Raw genomic sequence first — 20,353 nt, forward strand, 5'->3', positions numbered from 1 at the left:
GGGGCAACTCCCCTCCACCTCCTTCCACCTCTTGCTCTAGGAATGGTAATCAAATCAATACAACCATCATTTCTGGAAGGGAACTCTCAATTGACTGCCCTATGGCTATCTACACTATCCCTGAGATTCCCTAGAATATGGGACTTGCCCAGGGGCACAGAGGTAGTAAGTGTATCTGGTTGGATTTGAACTCAGGTCTTCCTGACCCAAGTCCATCATTCAATCTGCTATACCACCTCACTGGCCCTGGTGAAAGAAGAGGAAAAAAAAAATTAAAAAAAATAAATAAATAAAAAGAAGAGGAAGAACTTTAAAACATTGAGTAGATACTTGGATGGATTTACTGAAAGGCAAAGCAAGAATGCACTGGATGAGGAACCCTAAGGGATTCATTTTGCACTGGTGAAGGGAGTATTCACACTAATGAAATTATGGATATACAGAAGTATAACACCAACCCTAGGCTCACTCCTTCAACTCTCACTTGTCCTGGAAAGTCAAGTTTGTTTGTTTCTTTTTTTTTTTTTTTTTTTTGTCTAGGCAATGAGGTTAAGTGACGTGCCAAGGGTCACACAGCTAGTAAGTGTGATGTATCTGAGGCCGGATTTGAATTCAGGTCCTCCTGAATCCAGCACCGATGCTCTATCCACTGCGCCAACTAGCTGCCCCTATACTTGGTACTTTTTAATACTTAGTCTTAACACCATAGCTCACAAGGTCCCACTGATGTATTTTCCCATTAACAATTAGCAATTATAGGGAGAAAATTTAGAACTCAAAATCTTACAGAAGTGAATGTTGAAAACTAAAAACAAACAAATGAACAAAATTAAAAAAACAATTAGCAAGTATAGTCAATTAGCTCTTAAAAAAGGAATTTATTCAAATGTCATAGCAAGAATAGTAGATACAAAGGCCTCCCCAACACTTGCGGCACATCCCACAAATACCCACAGAATCCTTGAGAGGAAGAGAGGGAACAAATTTACAGTGGTAGTAAGGCACATGCATAGGGAATATATGTGGGCAGGGTAACTCACAGTTGTGGAGCTGCAGGGCCATGCTGTCCTTCCTCTCTCCAGAGAGTGCTCACAATGTTTGCTGTGGAATATGGTATTGGAGAGGGACAAGTGACTCATCTGGGCCTGTTCCTCACAGGGCATAGCATCTCTGCAGGATGAGTCTATCTGTTGCTGAGCTGAGCCAGAAAGGTCTCCCCACTGCTAGGCTGGCTCCTTACTGGTGTGACATCAGTGGTAGGTCGATTCCCTGGACTCCACAGACCCACTCTTTGATTGGGAGGTATAATACCCAACGCACCCAGCCTCAGGGTCAGCTGGAGTGCTACTGTGTTCTTTTAGAAAGGTCAGAAATTCTTTGTGTAGGATTGTCAGAAGCCATTCCAATTCTGTTTCCTGAGGGCCTCAGCTCTGATGTTTGTCACCTTCCAGGCAGGGGGTGAGAGACAGACAACTTTTCATCTTCTTGACAATTCTTCCTGATTCAGGGCTGGTGAGGGACCTCATCCTAACTTATGGTGATCATGCCAGAACATTTCTCTGGCGCCTGTCCAGTCTTACATAAATGAGTGGCTGAAAACAAAGGTACTGAGTGTCTACTGGAGAAGAGTGTCTGCTGGAGAAGAGACAAAATGCATTGTCTCTGCTGCTTTTTTTGGGGGGGGGGGGTTTAAGTGACTTGCCCAGGGTCACATAGCTAGTATCAAGTGTCTGGTCTGAGACCAGATTTGAACTCAGGTCCACCTGACTCCAGGGCCGGTGCTCTATTCATTGCACCACCTAGCCGCCCCTTCTGCTACTCTTTTCTTAAGCGATTGAGCTATTCAAAGTCTCAGACCCAGATATTTGATTGATACCTAAAAGGGCATCATGCGAATATTTCTTTTTTTCAATAATTAAAAATTTTTATTGTTATTCTGAACTTGGCCAACATTCATACATGTGACTATTCCCATCTACAAAGATAAATATTTTTTTAAAAAAAGATTGTAAGGAAAACCACCTCACCCTTCCTTTCATTGTCCCTATGTTTATCCTTTATGATCCTCAGTTCTGCTCTAATCTAAAGGGAACATACTCTAACCAGAGGAATGAGAGTTAGAGGGAAGGGAAATTATGAATTCAGTTTGGGACATGTTGAGTCTGATTTTATAGCAGAATATTCAAGAGATATCCCATAGCCAATTGGAGATATACAGATTGGAGATTTATATTTAATAATAAGAATATCTCACAAACCTATTATTTCACGGATGTAGAAACTCCTTCTACTGATGATCACAACCCATCCATAACCGAGTCTTGGGAGAGCCCCTCAAGCCTCAGAGAGGTTAAGGGACTTGTTCGTGTTCCTATAGGAAGCAGAAATCAGGGGTTCAATTTGAATCTAAATCTTCCTGTCACTGCTCTCTCAATAATGCCACAGGGCATCTCAACAACAACAACAAAAACAATTCACATAGAAGTGACCATTGAAGTCATGGGAAGAGTTCAGTTCACTAAGGAAAAAATGTACAGAAAGAACATAGGGGTCATAGGACTGTAGGGACATTCATAGTCAGATGGTAGGATAAGCAAGAGGAAATGGGGAAAAAAAGGAACAATTAGAATGCAGAAAGTATAGAGTCATGGAAGGCAAGAGGAAAAAGGTTTCCAGGGGTGAATGATCAACAGTATCAAATATCCAAGAAAGGTCAAGGAGAATGAGAACTGAGAAAAAGCCATTTGAAAGGGAGGTAGATGAGACAGCCTGTCTAATTTTGGTAGTTGACTCAGGGCAGACTTACCCAGGGTAAATAGTAATTTAGGCCAAGTAGGCCAGAGAAAACAATGATTATCTTTAGAGTTAGTATAACCATGGCTTTTGGGCTTGCATTCTCCAAGCAGAATCCACTCAAAGTTCCCAAGGATGCTACTACTCTTTTTTCCTCCGGAAAAATGTATAAAAAGAATAGATTATTTCACATGCTACCAAACAAATGTCCTATTTCCTTCAGGGCCTTGGGGGTGGGTGAATATAGTAGGGTGTAGCGAAAGGTAATCAGAAGCTTCTGCTGGCTGATAAAATAAATACATTAGTCTTGCAAATGAGGGTAGAACATGATGATGAATGACCAATATCAGTACCACAACCCCCCTTTCTGCTGCCAATGCCTTTCCCTTTCATATTAACTTCTATCTAGTTTTTATTTATCATGCATATACCTAGCTATGTACATCTTGTTTCTCCCATTAGACTGCAAGCTCCTTGAGGGCAGGATCTGTTTATGCCTCTCTTTAAAGGCCAAGGTCTTCCACTGCATCCAGGGCTATTTCCTGTTGTCCTGATCTATATCTTGCCACTGGACCCAGATGACTCCGGAGGAGAAAGTGAGGCTGGTGACTTTGCAAAGCCCTCCCTCACTTAAATTCAATTCACTTGCATGTCATAGCATTACCTCCCTGATGTCATGATTGGGAACAAAGGACAAACAACAACTCCCAGTACTTAGCACAACGACTAACATACAGTGCTTAATACGTGTTGGTTGACTCACTGCCTGGATTTGTTCCAAAAATGAATTATGATCATGAATTATGAATTATATTATGAATTACATGAATGAATTATGATTGGGACAGTATATATATGAATGAATTATGATTGGAAACATCATTTGCCATTGGTCTGTATTGGTATGCCTTATGTTACATGTCACTCATATCTTATGGGCTAGTCCATTCAAGGGCTGGAATCTCAGGATAAGCTTCCCCTCACCCGCCTGACATGGACATCAGATTTTTTTTTTTAACAAGGCAATTGGGGTTAAGTGACTTGCCCAGGGTCACACAGCTAGTAAGTGTCAAGCATCTGGTCTGAGAAGGGATTTGAACTCAAGCTCTCCTGAATCCAGGGCCAGTGCTCTATCTACTGAGCCACCTAGCTGCCCCCCTGGACACCAGATTTAAAGAACTTTATGACAGGGAGGTAGTAGAATACAATTCAATTCAACAAAGATTTTTGTCTGTACCTTGTAGTCTTAGCTTAGAAATTTGTCTTGGCCATTGAGAAATTAAGTAACTCACCTTCAGTCACACAAGTAAGTCTTCCTGACTCTAAGACCAGCCCAGAGTATCTGCTACATATTTTACAGCTGAGGAAATCAAGGCTCAGAAGGTCAACTGACTTATCCATAATCCCCTGACTGGTGATTATCAAAGCCAAGCCTTCAACACAGACCTTTTGACTCCAGGTTCAGGGCTTTTTCCACTCAGGCAGTCTCTTAAAGAGGTTCTCAGACTTCTGGGATGGGCAGAAGGCTGTCTGGTCCTGACCATGAGAACCTTGTCAAAGCACTTTGCAGCCCAAGGATAGAAACCTGTGGTTTCATTAGAATAGAGAACTTGGGGGTGAATAAACTCCCTATACCAGCGCTGGTAGGTACCTTCTCTGCAATGTATAGACAGAGCAAGGGTTCTTAACAGTTTTGTGTCAGTCTGGTGCAACCCTTAATGGACTCCTCAGAATAACATTTGTTGCCTAAATTCATAAATAAAGGAAATGGTAAATTTCGGTTGAGTTCAGTGAAAATAAAGATTCAATTTTTTCCCCATCCAAGTTTACAGACCCTCTGAAGCCCTAGTTAAAAACTTTTGTTTTAGATAATTGCTTAGATACTAGACAAACAGAGCCCAGAGAGGTTAAATGACTCCTGCAGTCACAGGTTTATTTCTCACCTGGAGCTCACTCAGAGATCTTTCTGGTTTTGAAATCTGCACTCTTTTCACTTAAGCCAAGCTACCTTGAACTTCCAGTCCAAACACTAGAATTCAATTTCGAACAAACACTGCTGTTCCCGAAGAAGCACGGTGTAGGAATTTAAGTGACCCAGGCCCCCACGAAACTTTCAAACACAATGACTACATTTCCCAAGAGGCCATTCGGGATAGAGCCCCCTGCTTTTTACTTTCTATGCCACGAGGCGTGCTGGGAAATGTAGTCCTGGGAGCTCTCCCGCACGTGACGGGCAGGGGTTGGGCAGGCGAAAGGGTTGAGCAGAATCTGGACCTGGATTTGGACTTGGGTTTCTGGGAGCTGTGGCCACTTCACTTCTCCGCTTAGGTCCTTTGCGTGCCACGGGAAATCTGCATCCAGGCCTCTGTGGGTGGACTGAAGTCAGCCACGGCTTAGTCCTTCACTTGGGGGATTCCGTGGCGGCATCCTGCAGCATCTTTCTTGGCCAACGGGGCTAGGTCGGGAGAGAGAAGAAAAGTGTAGGGTGGTGCAGAGAAGGGGGTCAGCTCGGCAGCCTGCGCTCTCCACGCCCCACCCAGGAAGCGTCTGTGGATGACTGCAAAGTTTCCCTTTTTTCACTTTCTCATCGGTGTAAGCCCCACCGAAGTAAGCGCCGGAGAAGTTAAAGCAGATTCTCCCGCCCCGTCCTCACCCCTTGTGATTTCCTGTCTCATCTCCCTGACTCCTGCTAGCCATGGGCAGCCGAGACTACCTGTTCAAGGTGCTGGTGGTGGGAGACGCCGCGGTGGGCAAGACGTCTCTCGTCCAGAGGTACTCCCAGGACAGCTTCAGCAAACACTACAAGTCCACCGTGGGAGGTGAGAGCCAAGTCGGGGAGAGGGGCAGCCCAGCCAAGGTTAGGAAGCCCCTTCTGTCCCCAGCTCGGGATGGTGGTTTGGAGCAGGTGTCTTTGAGATAGGTAACTTGTGGCCGAGGTGCAGGAGCGGATTGATTTGGGTAATGACTTACTTGGCTCAGCTGGTGAAGGTGACTCGCCAAGGGGATAGAGTGGGGAGGCGGTTCAAGTAGTTGCTAAGTTTTCGAAGTCTGACTTTACCCAAGCCTCTTTCTGGGGGCCTCTCTGATTTTCAGGGCCAGACGTGTTTTTGTATTAGATTCAGGGAGTGTAGAAGGCAGCTGAGCTGCTTTTGGAAAGGGCACTGTCTAACTAATAATAACAGCAGCATACTTTTATATAACTAGCCTGTGAAGGAGGTAATACAAATAATATCATCCCCATTTTACAGACAAGAAAGCCAGAGGTCAAATCACTTATCCGTGTCCAAGAAGCTGGGACTAAAACTCTGGTTCCAAAGCAAATATAGTCTTCCCACTTCCCCACAAGGCATTTTCCTAGCCAGGGCTGCTGACATACCACACAAACGGGTCTCTGGCCCTCTGGGAGCATCTCTCATAGAAATGGGGAAGGTCAGAGAGTGTGGGTGAACTAAGGTGATTGAGTGGAGGTGTAATGATTCCTAGAAAGGCTTTCAGAGAGGTGAGGGATCTTGTAGCTTTGCTTTAGGAATCAGTCATAAAATAATTCACCACCCTTCCCCGACCCAAGACACTTTTGTGAGGTTTAGCCTTGTATTGCCCAGGATATAGACTAGGAGTTGTTTGAAGAGGATTTAGAGAGATATCCAACTTCACTCCTCAGAAGAGTAGGAGGGTAAGAAGAGAGTGAGCGCTCACCAACAGTTAATTTCTTTCTCTCTAGTAGCCTATGTACTCAACCAGGGTTCTGAGACTGATGTCTGTCAACAGAGATGCTTTTTATTTCATGGGGAAGGATGCATTTATGTAGCAGGCAGAAGAGGGGACATATTTCTTAGAATGCTGTCCCTGCCTGAGGGACTTGTTTATCCTAATTCTAAGACAATTATCAATGTAATGGTTCAGAATGAAATCTTGGTATCAAAGTAGGATCAAATAAACTAACCAAAGAGCAAACCTATTTGCATCTGCTGTGTGGCTCTTTCTGGGAGATGCACAAGTTCCTCTTAGCCTTGTTTTTGTTGCCATTTTCTGTCTCCAGCTCATTTTACAGGTGAAAAAACAGAGGCAAACAAGGTGAAGTGAGTTGCCCAGGGTCACACAGCTAGTAAGTGTCTGAGGCCAGATTTGAACTCATGAAGATGAGTCTTCCTGACCCCAGGCCCCAAACTCTGTTCCACTGTGCTATATAGCTGCCCTTAACTTTGTTAAACATATATTTTAGCTATATTTAGTAAACATTTACCTAAATGTCTGACTAATACATCTTTAAAGGAGTTTCTGTACTGAGAGTGTCCATGATGGAAACCCCAATCTGGAGATAAACAGAATTGTCAAGTAAAATTGGAGTGACTACAAATCATTATTTGGGACAGGAAACAGACCTGTGATTTCACTGGGATAAGGAACTTCCAGGTGAGGAAACTCCTTCTCTCCCAACTATAGTCTTCAAAAGCTGCCCAGAGCCCTGGGAGGTTAAGTGACTTGCCCAAGGTAACACAGACAGAATATGTCAGAAATCTAACTTGAACCCAGGTCTTCCTAGATTTGAGGACAGCTCTCTATCCACTATACCAGGGGTGTCAAACTGGAAAATGAAAAAGTTAACATTATCTGTGTTGTATTTTTAAAATTTTGTTTAACATTTCCCAATTACATTTTAATCTAGTTTAGATGCACTGGAGAGTCTTACAGCCTCTGAGTTTGACACCACTGCACTATATCATGCTACCTCATATTATTATTAAAATATAATTTAATTTTAATCACATCAAAATAGATCTTATCTTTGGACAGGGAGTTTCATCAATATAGGAAATTCCTGGTATGGAAACTCCTTCCAATGCATATCAGCTATTCATTAACCAATCAACAGGTATTTATTGAGTGCCATTCAGTAAATTTAGGCACGGTGCTACTCCCGGGGAATAAGTACAAAGGATAGAATAATCCTTACTTGCAAAGAGCTTGGATTCTTATCTGTCATTTACAGAGGGTTGCCTAAAAGTCGGATCCTGTATGTGTCAGATACTGAGCTGGAGCTGCCAGGGCGACCTTCCTGACAAGGCTGATTTTTAACCTCTATTCCATGACGCCTCTTCCGTAGATGCTGTCATTAGTGTGTATGAGATTCTGGTTCTGCCAATCTCACTTCTCTCCTTTCCTTCCTTTCTTCCTTTCCTGTCCTTCTTTCTTTCTTTTTCCAGTTGGGGTTAAGTGAATTGCCCACAGTCACACAACTAAGTAAGTTGGTAAGTGTCTGAAGCCGAATTTGAATTTAGGTCTTCCTGACTCCAGAGCTGGTGCTCTATCCACTGAGCCACCTAGCTGCCCCATGCTGATTTCTTTCTTGTGTGAATTTTAGAAATATTTTAATTTTGATTGATCAGGTGTTATTGTCTGAAGTGACTGCTTTAAAGGGATGACAAAGATAAAACAAACCTGGGGGTAAGCAGGTGCATCCAAGTCAATGGTTGGTAATTCCATGGTCCCTTTTCCCATCCCCCTGTAGTTAGAACCCTAGGTTTCATGATTCTTGATTGAAGAGTACAGATAATAATAATTAGTGGTTGCTCCAATTTTTCCTCAACCAGAAAATGTAGTTCATATATTTAGAGAGCTGGAAGAGACCTCAGAGGCCATTTAATCCAAACCCCTCAATTTACAGATGAGCAAACTGAGGCTAAGAGAAGTAACTTGCCTACGGGCATAAAAAAAGTAACAAAAGTTTGGTATTCAGATCCAGGTCTTCTGACTCCAAATCTGGCTCTCTTTCCACTGTACTACACTGCCCACATTCAGCAAGTCAATTCACAACAAGCACTTATTAGGCACCTACTATGTGCTGGGGTTACAAACGCAGAACAGTCCCTGCCCTCCAGGAGCTTATGTTCTAGGAGAGGGGAACAATAGGTACACAGATTAGTAGATACAAAGTGATTTTTTCTGTGGATTAGGAAGAGGAGTGCAGTAACGACTGAGGGGATTAGGAAAACCCTTTTGGAGGAAGTGACCAGGGCCAATTATTGAAAGGAGGTTGGGCTTCCCAGGAGTAGAGTTAAGAATGAAGAGCATTGGTCAAAGCATGGTCAAAGGCACGGAGGCAGGGGACAGGACATCCTGTACAGGCACCAGCATAGAGGCCAGTTTGGATCAAGGGAGTAATGTAAATAAAATCAGTCTGGAAGGAGAGGATAAAGTATTTTATGAGGGCTTTAAAAGCCAGAGAGGAGTTTGTCTTTAATCTTGGAGGAAATTGGGAGCCATGGAAGCTTCTCAGTAAGGGGGGAGATATGGTGAAACCTCTGCTTTTAGGTGTATCAATTTGGCATCTGTGTAGAAGACTGATTGGAAAGAAGATCGACTCGACCAATTACAGTGGCCCTGGCCAGATGTGGTAAGGGGGTCAACGGAGGTAGTGATTTTGTGAGTGGAGAGATGAGGGCAGGTGCAAGAGATGTTGTGAAGGTAGATGGGAATTGGCTACTGATTGACTAGAGGGGGTTTGACAGAGGGCAGGATTGAGAGTGACTCCAAGGTTGTGAACCCGGAGTTTTGGAAGGATAGCAGCACCCTTAACAGAAGTAGGGAAGTTTGGAAGAATGGTGGATTTTGTGGATGAAAGATACTGAGTTTGAGTTTGTGATACCTATGGGAAATTCAGATAGAGATGCCCAGCAGGCAGCTGGTGGTACAGGGTTAGCGCATAGGAGAAAAATAAGTTATGGAGATTCATATTTGGGAGTCGTCTGCATAGAGGTGATGAGTGAACTCGCCAGAACTGATGAGATTACCTAAAGAGAATATAGACAGAAGACAGAACTTTGGAGTATACCTATGCGTAACAGGCGGGACGTGGTTGATGATTCAGCAAAGAAGACGTTTGCTGTAGTTGGCATCTGACTGAAAACCTTTCAGTCAGTAGTTATCCCAAATTTCCCCTCTCCTCTCTTACTGTCCCCTATGTTTTGAAGGTTTGACCTCTGTGTGTGTGTGTGTGTGTCTCTCTCTCTCTCTGTCTGTCTCTCTGTCTGTCTCTCTCACACACACACACCCACACACATACCTCTAGTCCTTGAGATTTAATTTTTGGTTGGGATTTTGCAGTGGACTTTGCTCTGAAGGTTGTCCAGTGGTCCGATTCAGAAACGGTGCGGCTCCAGCTATGGGATATTGCAGGTAAGTAGGAAAAATAATACCATTAGCAGTAGGGATGGGGAAGAAATCTGTTTTACTTGAGTATCCTCAGAGGGAATAGGCTTGGAGGCAAAACAAGAAACAGATTTTAAAGAATGAAAAGTGGTGGAGAATCCTTGGAAACTTGAAGACTTGTGAAACTGGAAATTTTATCTCTGAAATGACTGCATTGATCTTTATTTCTGTGATTAAATAAGGTCCAATTAGGCAAGTATCCTTATCATAGCAGGCTGGCTACCTCTGCAATAATCAAAGAAATATTCCCCCTTCCTGGCTTTTCATCTGTCAGCAGAAAAACAAGATAGAATTGCTGTGAGCAGCTATGTGCTCCAATAGAAGTTGATTGAAGAAGGGAAATAGAGGCCCTAGGATGGTCTTAAGCACTAGCCCTTTGATAACAAGTATCCCTTGCTTCCTGCTAGGCCAGGAGCGATTCACCTCCATGACTCGTCTGTACTATCGGGATGCTTCAGCCTGTGTCATCATGTTTGATGTCACCAATGCCACCACCTTCAGCAACAGCCAGAGATGGAAGCAAGACTTGGATTGTAAGCTCACGCTGCCCAGTGGGGAGCCTGTGCCCTGCCTGTTGTTAGCCAACAAGGTGTGTGTGTGTGTGTGTGTGTGTGTGTGTGTGTGTGTGTGTGTGTACAACTCAGAGAAATGTACTTTATCATTTTTTTTTGAGGCAATTAGAGTTAAGTGACTTGCTCATAGTCACACAGCTGATAAGTGTCTGAGGCCAGATTTGTTTATAGCCATATTTTACAGGTATTTGGAAGGGTTTGGGTGAGAGCTCAAGCAAGTCACTGCTTTTACTCCACCATCTTGGCTCCCTGAGGTCAGATTTGAACTCAGGTCCTCCTGAGTCCAGGGCTGTTGCTCTATCCTCTGCACTGCCACTACTTTATCACTCCAGCTATGCTCAGAGAGATGTCATGGCTGGCTTACTTGGTAATTCTGGACTTCTGAGATAGGTACAGTCATCTGGTATTAAATTGGCAGATCTGGGCAACACTATATAACAAAGTCTTTAATGTTATTCTTTTGGAAAAAGTGGAGAAAAGGACTAGAGGAGGGTACAGTTAGAATGACTGAAATCTCATTGAATGGCTGGATCCAAAGAGTAATCTTTAATGTTTTGATGTCATCCTGGAAGAACAACAAAGATTAAGTGTAAGTTAAATTTAACACAGTAACAAAATTGCCCTTTTAAAATGTTTGTGTCCCTTTTAAAATTTTTGGTTTTTTAGTATGTTTTATAAATGTTATATTGATGCCCCATTCTTTCTTTCCTTTTTTTTCCTGCATCTCTATCACTAACTCTTTCCCCTCCTCCCCACCTTCCCAACTAATAGATGCCTTCCCTCGTAACAAATAAACACAAACAAAACAAGTCCACACATTGGCCACATTCAAAAATGCATGTCTTCTTTTGTACCTTTAGTCCATCACCTCTCTGTCAAGAGATGGGTAGCTCATTTCTAAAATATATAGAGAATTAAATCAAATTTATAGGAATACAAGTAATTCCCCAATTGATAAATGGTCAAAGGATATGAACAGGCAGTTCTCAGATGAGGAAATTAAAGCCATCTATAGTCATATGAAAAAAATGCTGTAAATCACTATTGATTAGAGACATGCAAATCAAAACAACTCTGAGGTACCACATCACACCTATCAGATTGGCCAACATGACAAAATAGGAAAATGATAAATGTTGGAGAAGATGTGGGAAAATTGGAACACTGATGCATTGTTGGTAAAACATTGGTGAAACAATCCAACCATTTTGGAGAGCAATCTGGGACCATGCCCAGAGGGTTATAAAAATATGCATACCCTTTGACCCAGCAATAGCACTTCTAGGGCTGTATCCCAGAGAGATCATACAAATGGGAAAAGGACCCACATGTACAAAAATATTTATAGCAGCTCTTTTTGTGGTGGCAAAGAATTAGAAATTGAGAGGATGCCCATCAATTGGGGAATGGCTGAACAAGTTGTGGTATATGAATGTAATGGAATACTATCGTGCTATAAGAAATGATGAACAGGCTGACTTCAGTCAGTTACTGTTGTACACAGTAACAGCCCACGTTGTTCGATGACTAGCACTGATAGATTTAACCCTTCTCAGCAATGCAAGAATCTAAGACATCTCCAAAGGCTTCATGATGGAAAATGCTATCCACATCCAAAGAAAGAACTACGGAGTTTGAATGCAGATCAAAGCATACTATTTGCTATTTTTTTTCTTCTGTTGTGTTTTGTTTCCTCTTTCTGGTGGTTCCTCCTATTGGTTCTAATTCTTACCTACAACATCACTAATGTGAAAATATGTTAAATAGGAATATATATGTATAGCTTATATCAGATTGCATGCCATCTAGGGGAGGGAAGTGGGGAGGGAGGGGAAGAAAAATTTAAAACTCTAAAGCTTATGGAAGTGATTGTTGATAATTCAAAATAAATTAATTAAAAATTTTTTAAAAAAAGAGATGGACAGCCTTCGTCATCATCATTCTTCTGAACTCATGATGGAGCACTACACTGATCAGAGTTCTGTAGTTGAAGGGCAATGGGACCATAGGATCATAGATTTAGAATTTGAAGAAGGGACCCTAAGGGCCACCTCATTCAACCACCTCATTTTATAGACGAGGAAATAGAGAGTCAGAGAGTTTCGGCGGCCAATAAATAGAAAGGGAAGGACTTGAGTCCAGGTCTTCCTGACTCTATGTCCAGTGCCTTATTTACTAGGCCACACAACTTCTTTCAAAAGTGTTTCCCTTGGGCTGCATTATGTGAGCTACAGCTTCCAAGAATAATGAGGTGGTAATGGTTCCTTTGGACCCTGCCCTAGTCGGACTTGTTCTTGTTCAGTTGTTTCAATCATGTCTGACTCTTTGTGACCCTATTTGGGGTTTTCTTGGCTGGAGTGGTTTGTCATTTTCTTCTCCAGCCCATTTTACAGATGAGGAAACTGAGGCAAACAAGGTTAAGTGATGTGCCCATAGGTCACACAGCTACTAAGTGTCTGAAGCTAGATTTGAACTTGGGAAGAGGCGTCTTCCTGACTCCTCGCTCAACCCTCTATCCACTGTGCCACCTAGTGCCCTCCCTGGTCAGACTACATATGGAATGTTATGTTCTGTTCTAGGTGACAATTTAGGAAGGCCATTGATAGGTTGGAGAATGTTCAAAGGAGGTCAGCTAGGATAATGAAGGGCCTTGAGTCTGTATGAGGATTAGTGAAGAAACTGGGACTGTTTAGCCTGAAGGAGATAAGACTTGGGGGTTGCATGATAGCTGTCTTCAAGTGTTTGAAAGACTGTCATGTAGAATCTCTATTCTACGTGAATAATTAAACTTGTTAAATTAAAATTAAACTTGTTCTTTTTATCCGGATGCAGAAATCAGGAGCAAGGGGTAGAAGTTACAGAGAGGCAAATTTAGGTTTCGTATCTGGTTATTTTTCCTAATCGTTAGAATGGGCTGTCTTAAGGTAATGGGCCTCAATGAGGTCTTTCATGGAGGGACTTCGAGGAAAGCGACCGTTTGTTGGGTATGTTCTAGGGGGTGTTCCTTTTCCCACACAGGGCAGACTAGATGACTTCTGTAGTCCTAACTCTAAAATTCTGGGATTCTGAACCTAGGATCCTAGGTTCCTTTCGAGGATCTCTGTAAAGGAAGAGAGCTGCCCTAGAGTTCTTTAGTGGCGTTCTGAGTGTTGAGTCCATATGGCGGGATTAACGCAGTCATTTGAGTAATGCTTTTCTAACTGTGAATCTTATGATATTTCCTTGTCTTCCTTCACTTCCACAGAGTGACCTATCCCCATGGGCAGTGACTAGGGACCAGATTGACCGGTTCAGCAAAGAGAATGGTTTCACTGGCTGGACTGAAACGTCAGTCAAGGAGAACAAAAACGTTAATGAAGCTATGAGGTAAGTAGGTACTGATTCTCTGCTGAACGTAGGATTCTTTCCCACCTCTTCCTTAGTCATGCTTTCTCCTATCATCTCCGCCAGCTCTGTGCTTTATTTGTGCCAGGGGGCCCTGCAAGACAGGGTCAGGAGGAACACATTAGAACAATAACTTCTTAAGATCAGAGACTCTCTCTTCTCTCCTTAAGGCTCCTAGAACATCATCAGGCAGACCTGTCATCTTTTTTACTGGACAGTGATGATGATTTTAAAAAAAGGAATAATTTGGAATGTCTGCCTTTTCTCTTTTTCTGCTTCAGCCTACTCCTCAGTCTGACTTCTAGTTTATTTCCTAGAGTCCTTATTGAACAGATGATGGCCAATACCAGGGAAGGCAGCACATCTCTGCCCGCACAAGGTGACTACATCAACCTGCAAACAGTATCCACACCTGGCTGGACCTGCTGTTAATTGTGTGCAGCTTTCTCCTTATCTTGAATGGGGAAGGTCTGACCATCTCTTTGTTTTCCTTCCCTATCCACCCAGCTGCCTAATTAAGAACTTATGATGAGTCTTCTACTGAGAAAACACCAGCCTTATTACTTTAGAACATTTTTTTCTGACCCAGCAGGCTGACACTTCATTACTCAGACAAGACTTATAAGTTCCTGTGTATATTTCTGCATTGCTTGGATATCTGCTCTGAGTTACTCCCATGGCACAGGCTGTATGGCACAGGTAGTGGGTTCAAAGGAGGGTCCTTTATGCCCCTTTTCATAAGACTTGATTGGAATGTTATTGGAGTAAGTGTAGATGGAAGACAGCACACTTTTTCATTATGAACTACAACTGTTGTTCCGGCTGTCATCCCATGAAGGCAACATCCTGACTTCAGACCAAGAGAACAAAGATCAAGATGTTTTCTTGCCAAACTGTTTTGTGGGTCACTACTTTTGAAGTTCTCTCTGTCCTGGACTTTGGATTTAAGCGTCTAACTCTTGCCTGGCTGTCTGCAGACTTGAAACAACTCTAGAAGACCTTGTGTTGCATTTGTGGTTTTAAAAAGGCTCTGAAATCAGGATGGGCTTTCTCTCTCCCTCTCCTTAACAGTGGTGGAACTTTTAATCCATCTGTCCTGTGTGATGAGAGTATCTCTCTTCCTAAATATAGACATGGAGGAAATGACTAGGAAGTTCTGGGGTCTTTTTACTCATGATACAAGAGCACAGTTTTATAGACTGACTGGTTAATGGGCAACCTGATGTTCATTCAACTCTGCAAAAGACATTAGTTGACTATGGTGTGCTTCTTGCATAGAAATGGGACTTTGAAGTCCCCTGAATCTGAGAGAAGGAGGAAACAAGGGGAAAGGGAGAGCTGAGCAAAGCTGGCTTCTAAGGGGCTGCTTAGCTCATGGTATAGGGTTTATAGCTATAAAAAGGTTGTATGGTCCCGGGGATAAGAAGGTTTACTATGTTTGTAACATTAAGCACAAAAATCCCGTGATTCTGTTTCAGGTCATAGTTCATTTCTGGATGGTTGAATTTTTCCATGGGATTGAAGTTTATGGAAATGCTCTTCGGGGTCAGTTATCCACCCAGGGCTAGAGCTGAGCCACAAAGGTGGAAGTGATGAACACAGAGGTCAAGAACCAGGGATAGAAAAGAAGCCAGAACCTTTCCAAGAGAAATTTAATCCATGTAATACAACTTTTATACAATCCCTAGAGGCTTTCAAAGATTCCTTTTGTGTTCAATACATTTTGTCGACAATTGTGGGGATTCCTTTTGTACTATTATTCAAACAAGGTTTTTGGCTATGGTATTGTCAGGTAAACATCATGTAATAGTCCCCTTTTGTGAAGGCGAAATTTATTTTAATCTAGGCTATTGTCCTGAAAAATCACAATCAAATTATAAATAAAAGCCTTATGTACTCATTTAGTAGTTATTGATTTTTAATGTGAATTTAAAATGCTTCCATTTACTAGATCAGTCTAGAGAATTATGAGAGTTGGGAATATTTCTTTTTTTTTTTTCAGCTAAAGACAAAGTTTATCAGACCATCCCTCATATTGGGCAGACTCTTAAGGAGTCTGAACATTAGTAAGCTATTGGCTAAATTTTAAGTATCTAAGCCAGGAATATTTCTTAAAAAAAAAAAAACCCTCAAGAAACGAAGATGTCTTCTCTGCCTTACCTGTTTACTCCCGGTTTACAAGTAAGTATCTTGATAATATTCAGTAATTGGAACATTTCTTCCAACAATTACTTGACCATTTAACATAAAAATCTATCACATTTTGTCAAAGTAGAATATGAAAATAATGCTGACTCTGCTTTTCTCTCCCATTTGCTGACACAGGATTTATCTGTTTTTCATACACATTGCTAGAAGCAGCCAGCTAGCACTTCTTGGTTTTCTCACCCAATCAGTGTACAATGTACAAGCCTGGGACTAATTAGGGAAGGGATGGAAAGAATACTGCTCTAACACCTTAACTAATTACTTAGTCTCCCTAATATTCTTCCTATCCACAAAAAATGGGAATTAGTGATAACATATTTGAGTGGAATTGGGTAAAGGAGAATTATAATGATTGGAAATGTGAATATAGCCCTAATTATATTCAATTACTTTGATGCTACCTTCTGGTCTATAATATGATGGGTACTATTTAGAGCACAGAGGTTGTTATCACCCTCCCCCCAGGGGAGTCTGTATTTAAGGCAAGGTGCTGGTGTTAGGCCATCATTTTTTGGCCACAGGTAAGTGTCATTGCCATTTATGGCCCTCTGAATCATAGAAAGGAAACCAAGTGAAGGCAAACAATGAGCAATACTGAACAAGCAGAAAGCACACCTGTGCCATGGGAAGAACCTTCCAAAGAAGGGCTGAACACTGGTGTGCATTCTTGGCCATCCCACTATATCCCCAGCTGCCTCCAGCTTTCTCCAGGGTGATGCTAATCGTTTTGCAGATGGTGAATTCATTTGACCAGAATAGCCAAATGCCCAAGTCGACATTTGTAGTCTCCCTGGGGCATCAGCATCCAACTTCATGCCATAATTCTGTTAAAACCAACAAGCAGACATTATTCCACGGTTGTTCCTCCACAGTACGTCCTCTGGTTATTGCCGAGAAAACTCCCTTAATCAGATATGTCTGGGTGACATGATTTCCTTAATGTCTCCTGAATAACTTCTATTTACTTCAGGTTGTGGTCACTCTGCCCAAAGGCTGCTAGGCTAGTTTTCCTTCCATTTTTTTTATTTGTTCTGCCTTGATACTTCTGAGAGGTGACTTGCACTTAAGACATCATCTGAGGCCATGATTGGAAATGGTTCCTTAGGTCAGGAGAATCTAGAATGCCACTACGGTATAATGTAAATATTAGTGTGCTCTGATCAGACTCCACAAGAGAGCAATCTTATTTTCCTTGCTCACTCTCATAGAACAGATGAAAAAGTAATATTCAATAGCCATGTAGGTGATTTTAGCTATTAAAGACAAACGACTCTTATGTCCTATGAAAGAATAAATAGCACAGCAAGAGAAAACAGAAAATATCTGTTGGAGAGCTGTCAGCATACATCTTTGACTTTAATGTGAAAGCCAGAAACATTTCCTATGCTTTTTATCCTATGCTTTTTTATTTTTTCCTAATAAATTCAAAAATCTTTATTTTTCTTTGGCTTTTTAACATAATCTGAATTCATAGGATTAGAGGATTTAGAGCTGGATGAAACCTTAGGATTCATCTCTTCCAGTTCCCTTATCTGAGGTGGTTTAATGAATTCAGAAACTAACTATTTTGAAAAGTGACCTACTTGTCCAAGATCACATAGGTTTTAAGTAGCAGAATAAAAAATTGAACTTGAGTCTTCTGATTCCAAATCCAGTTTTCTGCCCACTACAAGCTGACCTTATGAGCTATAGTTGAAGTTCTGATATATTAGCTAACATGAACTGTACATAATGCTTTCCAAGGCAAACAGAGATTCCTTGTAGGTCATAAGGTCCTCTAGCTGCTCCTTTTGGTGGAGGACAATATGTTGATTGGATCAAGCCCCAAAATATTATAGAGCCTTCCAAATAAGACTCATAATTATTCAAAGGAGTTTGAGCCATACTGACCAGATCAACTAGATAAAGAAATGCTATTGTTCATAATATGATATGTAATTGTATAAACAACCTCTGGAGCTTATCTCTTTAATGGATGATAAATTTGGACCAGAATTGGATAGAAGGAGATGAGAGAATTCAATTTGTTTCAGCCATTTTTCAGTCATGTCTGATTCTTCATGACCCCATTTGGGATTTTCTTGGCAAAGATACTAGAGTGGTTTGCTATTTTCTTCTCCAGCTCATTTTACAGATAAGGAAACTGAGGCAAATAGGGTTAAGTGACTAACCCATGGTCACACAGCTAGCATATGCGGCCAAATTCAAACTCAGATCTTTCTGACTCCAAACCTAGGGCTCTATCAACTGCACCACCTAGCTGCCCCGAGAATTGGATTACCTTTAGGAAATTGCAGAGTTCATTAATATCCTGAATATTTTCCCCAAAACTATCTTTTTAATACATATATTCTTCCCAAAATGTTCCATAACTCTAAATCATAAAATCCCATACCATGTCATCTCTGAGGAATTGAAATTGAGCATCATCCAAAGATCAACAAGGAAATACATGGTGGGTTGCTGTTTGTCCTTCATTCTCGAAGAGGACCATGACATCAGGGAGGTGATACCATGACATGCAAGCGAATTGGATTTAAGTGAGGGAGGTTCTGTGTACCGGCTTTACTTTGTCTTCTGGAGTCAATTAGTCCAGTAGCCAGATATGGATTAGCACAACTGGAGATGGTCCAGGATGAAGTGGGGGGACCTTGGCCTTTTCAAGCTAAGGTCTTTAACAGGTCTCAGTTTGATTGAGACAGCACCCATTCAGTGATTAAGGCTTAATAAAAAATGAGGCAAAGAATGGCCTTTTTATTGAAACACATTACAAAAAAAGGAATTGTTTGGTAAAGCAATGGTGTCAAACTCAAATAGAAATGGATACCTGTGGGCCATATGTTGTCTTAGAAAACCATAAATTAACATTTTCTATGTTGCATTGTATTTTTGGATACAAGAATTTTTTCCTGTTTGACCACTTCCCTTCTTATCTTGTGTGTATTAATTTTGTCTGCAAGCTTTTCAGTTTCAAGTAATCAGGTTACCTATTTTATCTTTGTAATTGCCTCAATCTCTTGTTTGGTTAAGAATACATTTCCTACCCATATCTATGAGGTATTGGATCTGTTTCTCTTCTGAATTCTTTAGCATAATTTTAAATATTAACGTAAACATATCCATGTATTGTGGAATATGATATAAAGTGTTACTCTAAGCCTAATTTCTGCCAGACTCCTTTCCAGTTTTCCCAGCAGTTTTTTTTTTTAAACAAATAAGAAGTTGTTGTTTTTTTCCCCTGGGTAATTTGTTTTTTCCACTTTATTAAACACTGAGTTATTGAGTTCTATTACTTCTGATTCTCCCTTGTCTAGTCTGTCTGAATGATGTATCCCTCTTTTTTTTAACCAATTTTGCTGTTGAGTCGTTTCAGTCATGTCTGTCTTTTTGTGACCCCATTTGGGGTTTTCTCGGCAAAGATACTGGCATGGTTTGCCATTTCCTTCTCTAGCTCATTTGACAGATGAGAAAACTGAGGCAAACAGGATTAATTGACTTGCTCAAGCTCATACAACTAAGAAGTGTCTGAGGTCCCATTTGAACTTCGGTCTTCCTGACTTTAGGTTCAGTTCTCTATCCACTGCACTGCGTAGCTATCCTTTTTAACCAATACCAAATATTTTTGTTAACTAGTTTGAGGTCCAGAAGTGCCATTCCCCTTTTGTACCTAATTTTTTTCAGCATGTCTCTTGATATTCTAGATTTTTAGTTTTTTCAATTGAATTTTATCATTTTGTCAAGTTCTATAAAGTATCCTTTTAGTAATTTGATTGGTATAACATTAAAAATATAAATTAAGTTTAGCAGTATTGTCATTTTTATTATATTGGCATGGCCTACCCATGAGCACTGAATATTCCTCCAGATATTTAATTTGTTCTTAATTTCTTTAAGGAGCATTTTTTAGTTTAATCTATGTAATTCTTTTGTATACTTTGGAAAGTTAATCCCCAGATGTTTAATGCATTTTTTAGTTATTTGGAATAGGATATTGCTTCTTGTGTTTTGTTATTGTGATGTAGAAATGCTATTTTGAGGATTTATTTTGTGGCCTCCAATTTAGTATCTTTATTGATTTCCTAGGATTTTCCAAGTAAACCATCATATCATCAGCAAATAGGTACTGCTGATGATATGATGGTTTACTTGGAAAATTTAAGATAATACTATCTCCTTCTTACCTATTA

At 41.1% G+C, this 20,353-nt stretch overlaps 1 protein-coding gene across 2 annotated transcripts; it reads left to right on the forward strand.

Annotated features, from left to right (window-relative positions):
- The first annotated feature begins 5,029 nt into the window (after positions 1-5,029).
- On the forward strand, positions 5,030-15,850 carry RAB29 (RAB29, member RAS oncogene family). Of its 2 annotated transcripts, none has more exons than XM_027870661.1 (5): positions 5,030-5,612; positions 9,898-9,969; positions 10,410-10,591; positions 13,819-13,940; positions 15,437-15,850. In XM_027870661.1, exons 1-5 carry the CDS (start codon positions 5,489-5,491, stop codon positions 15,441-15,443), a joined length of 507 nt encoding a protein of 168 aa, XP_027726462.1. In that variant the 5' UTR covers positions 5,030-5,488; the 3' UTR covers positions 15,444-15,850. The 2 variants fall into 2 exon arrangements, with proteins under 2 accessions (XP_027726462.1, XP_027726461.1); XM_027870660.1 differs by having other exon boundaries at positions 5,031-5,612; positions 14,276-15,850.
- Positions 15,851-20,353: the final 4,503 nt, after the last annotated feature.

This window comes from Vombatus ursinus, unplaced genomic scaffold (genome assembly GCF_900497805.2).
Source record: "Vombatus ursinus unplaced genomic scaffold, bare-nosed wombat genome assembly UNPS02014798.1, whole genome shotgun sequence".
NCBI lineage: Eukaryota > Metazoa > Chordata > Mammalia > Diprotodontia > Vombatidae > Vombatus > Vombatus ursinus.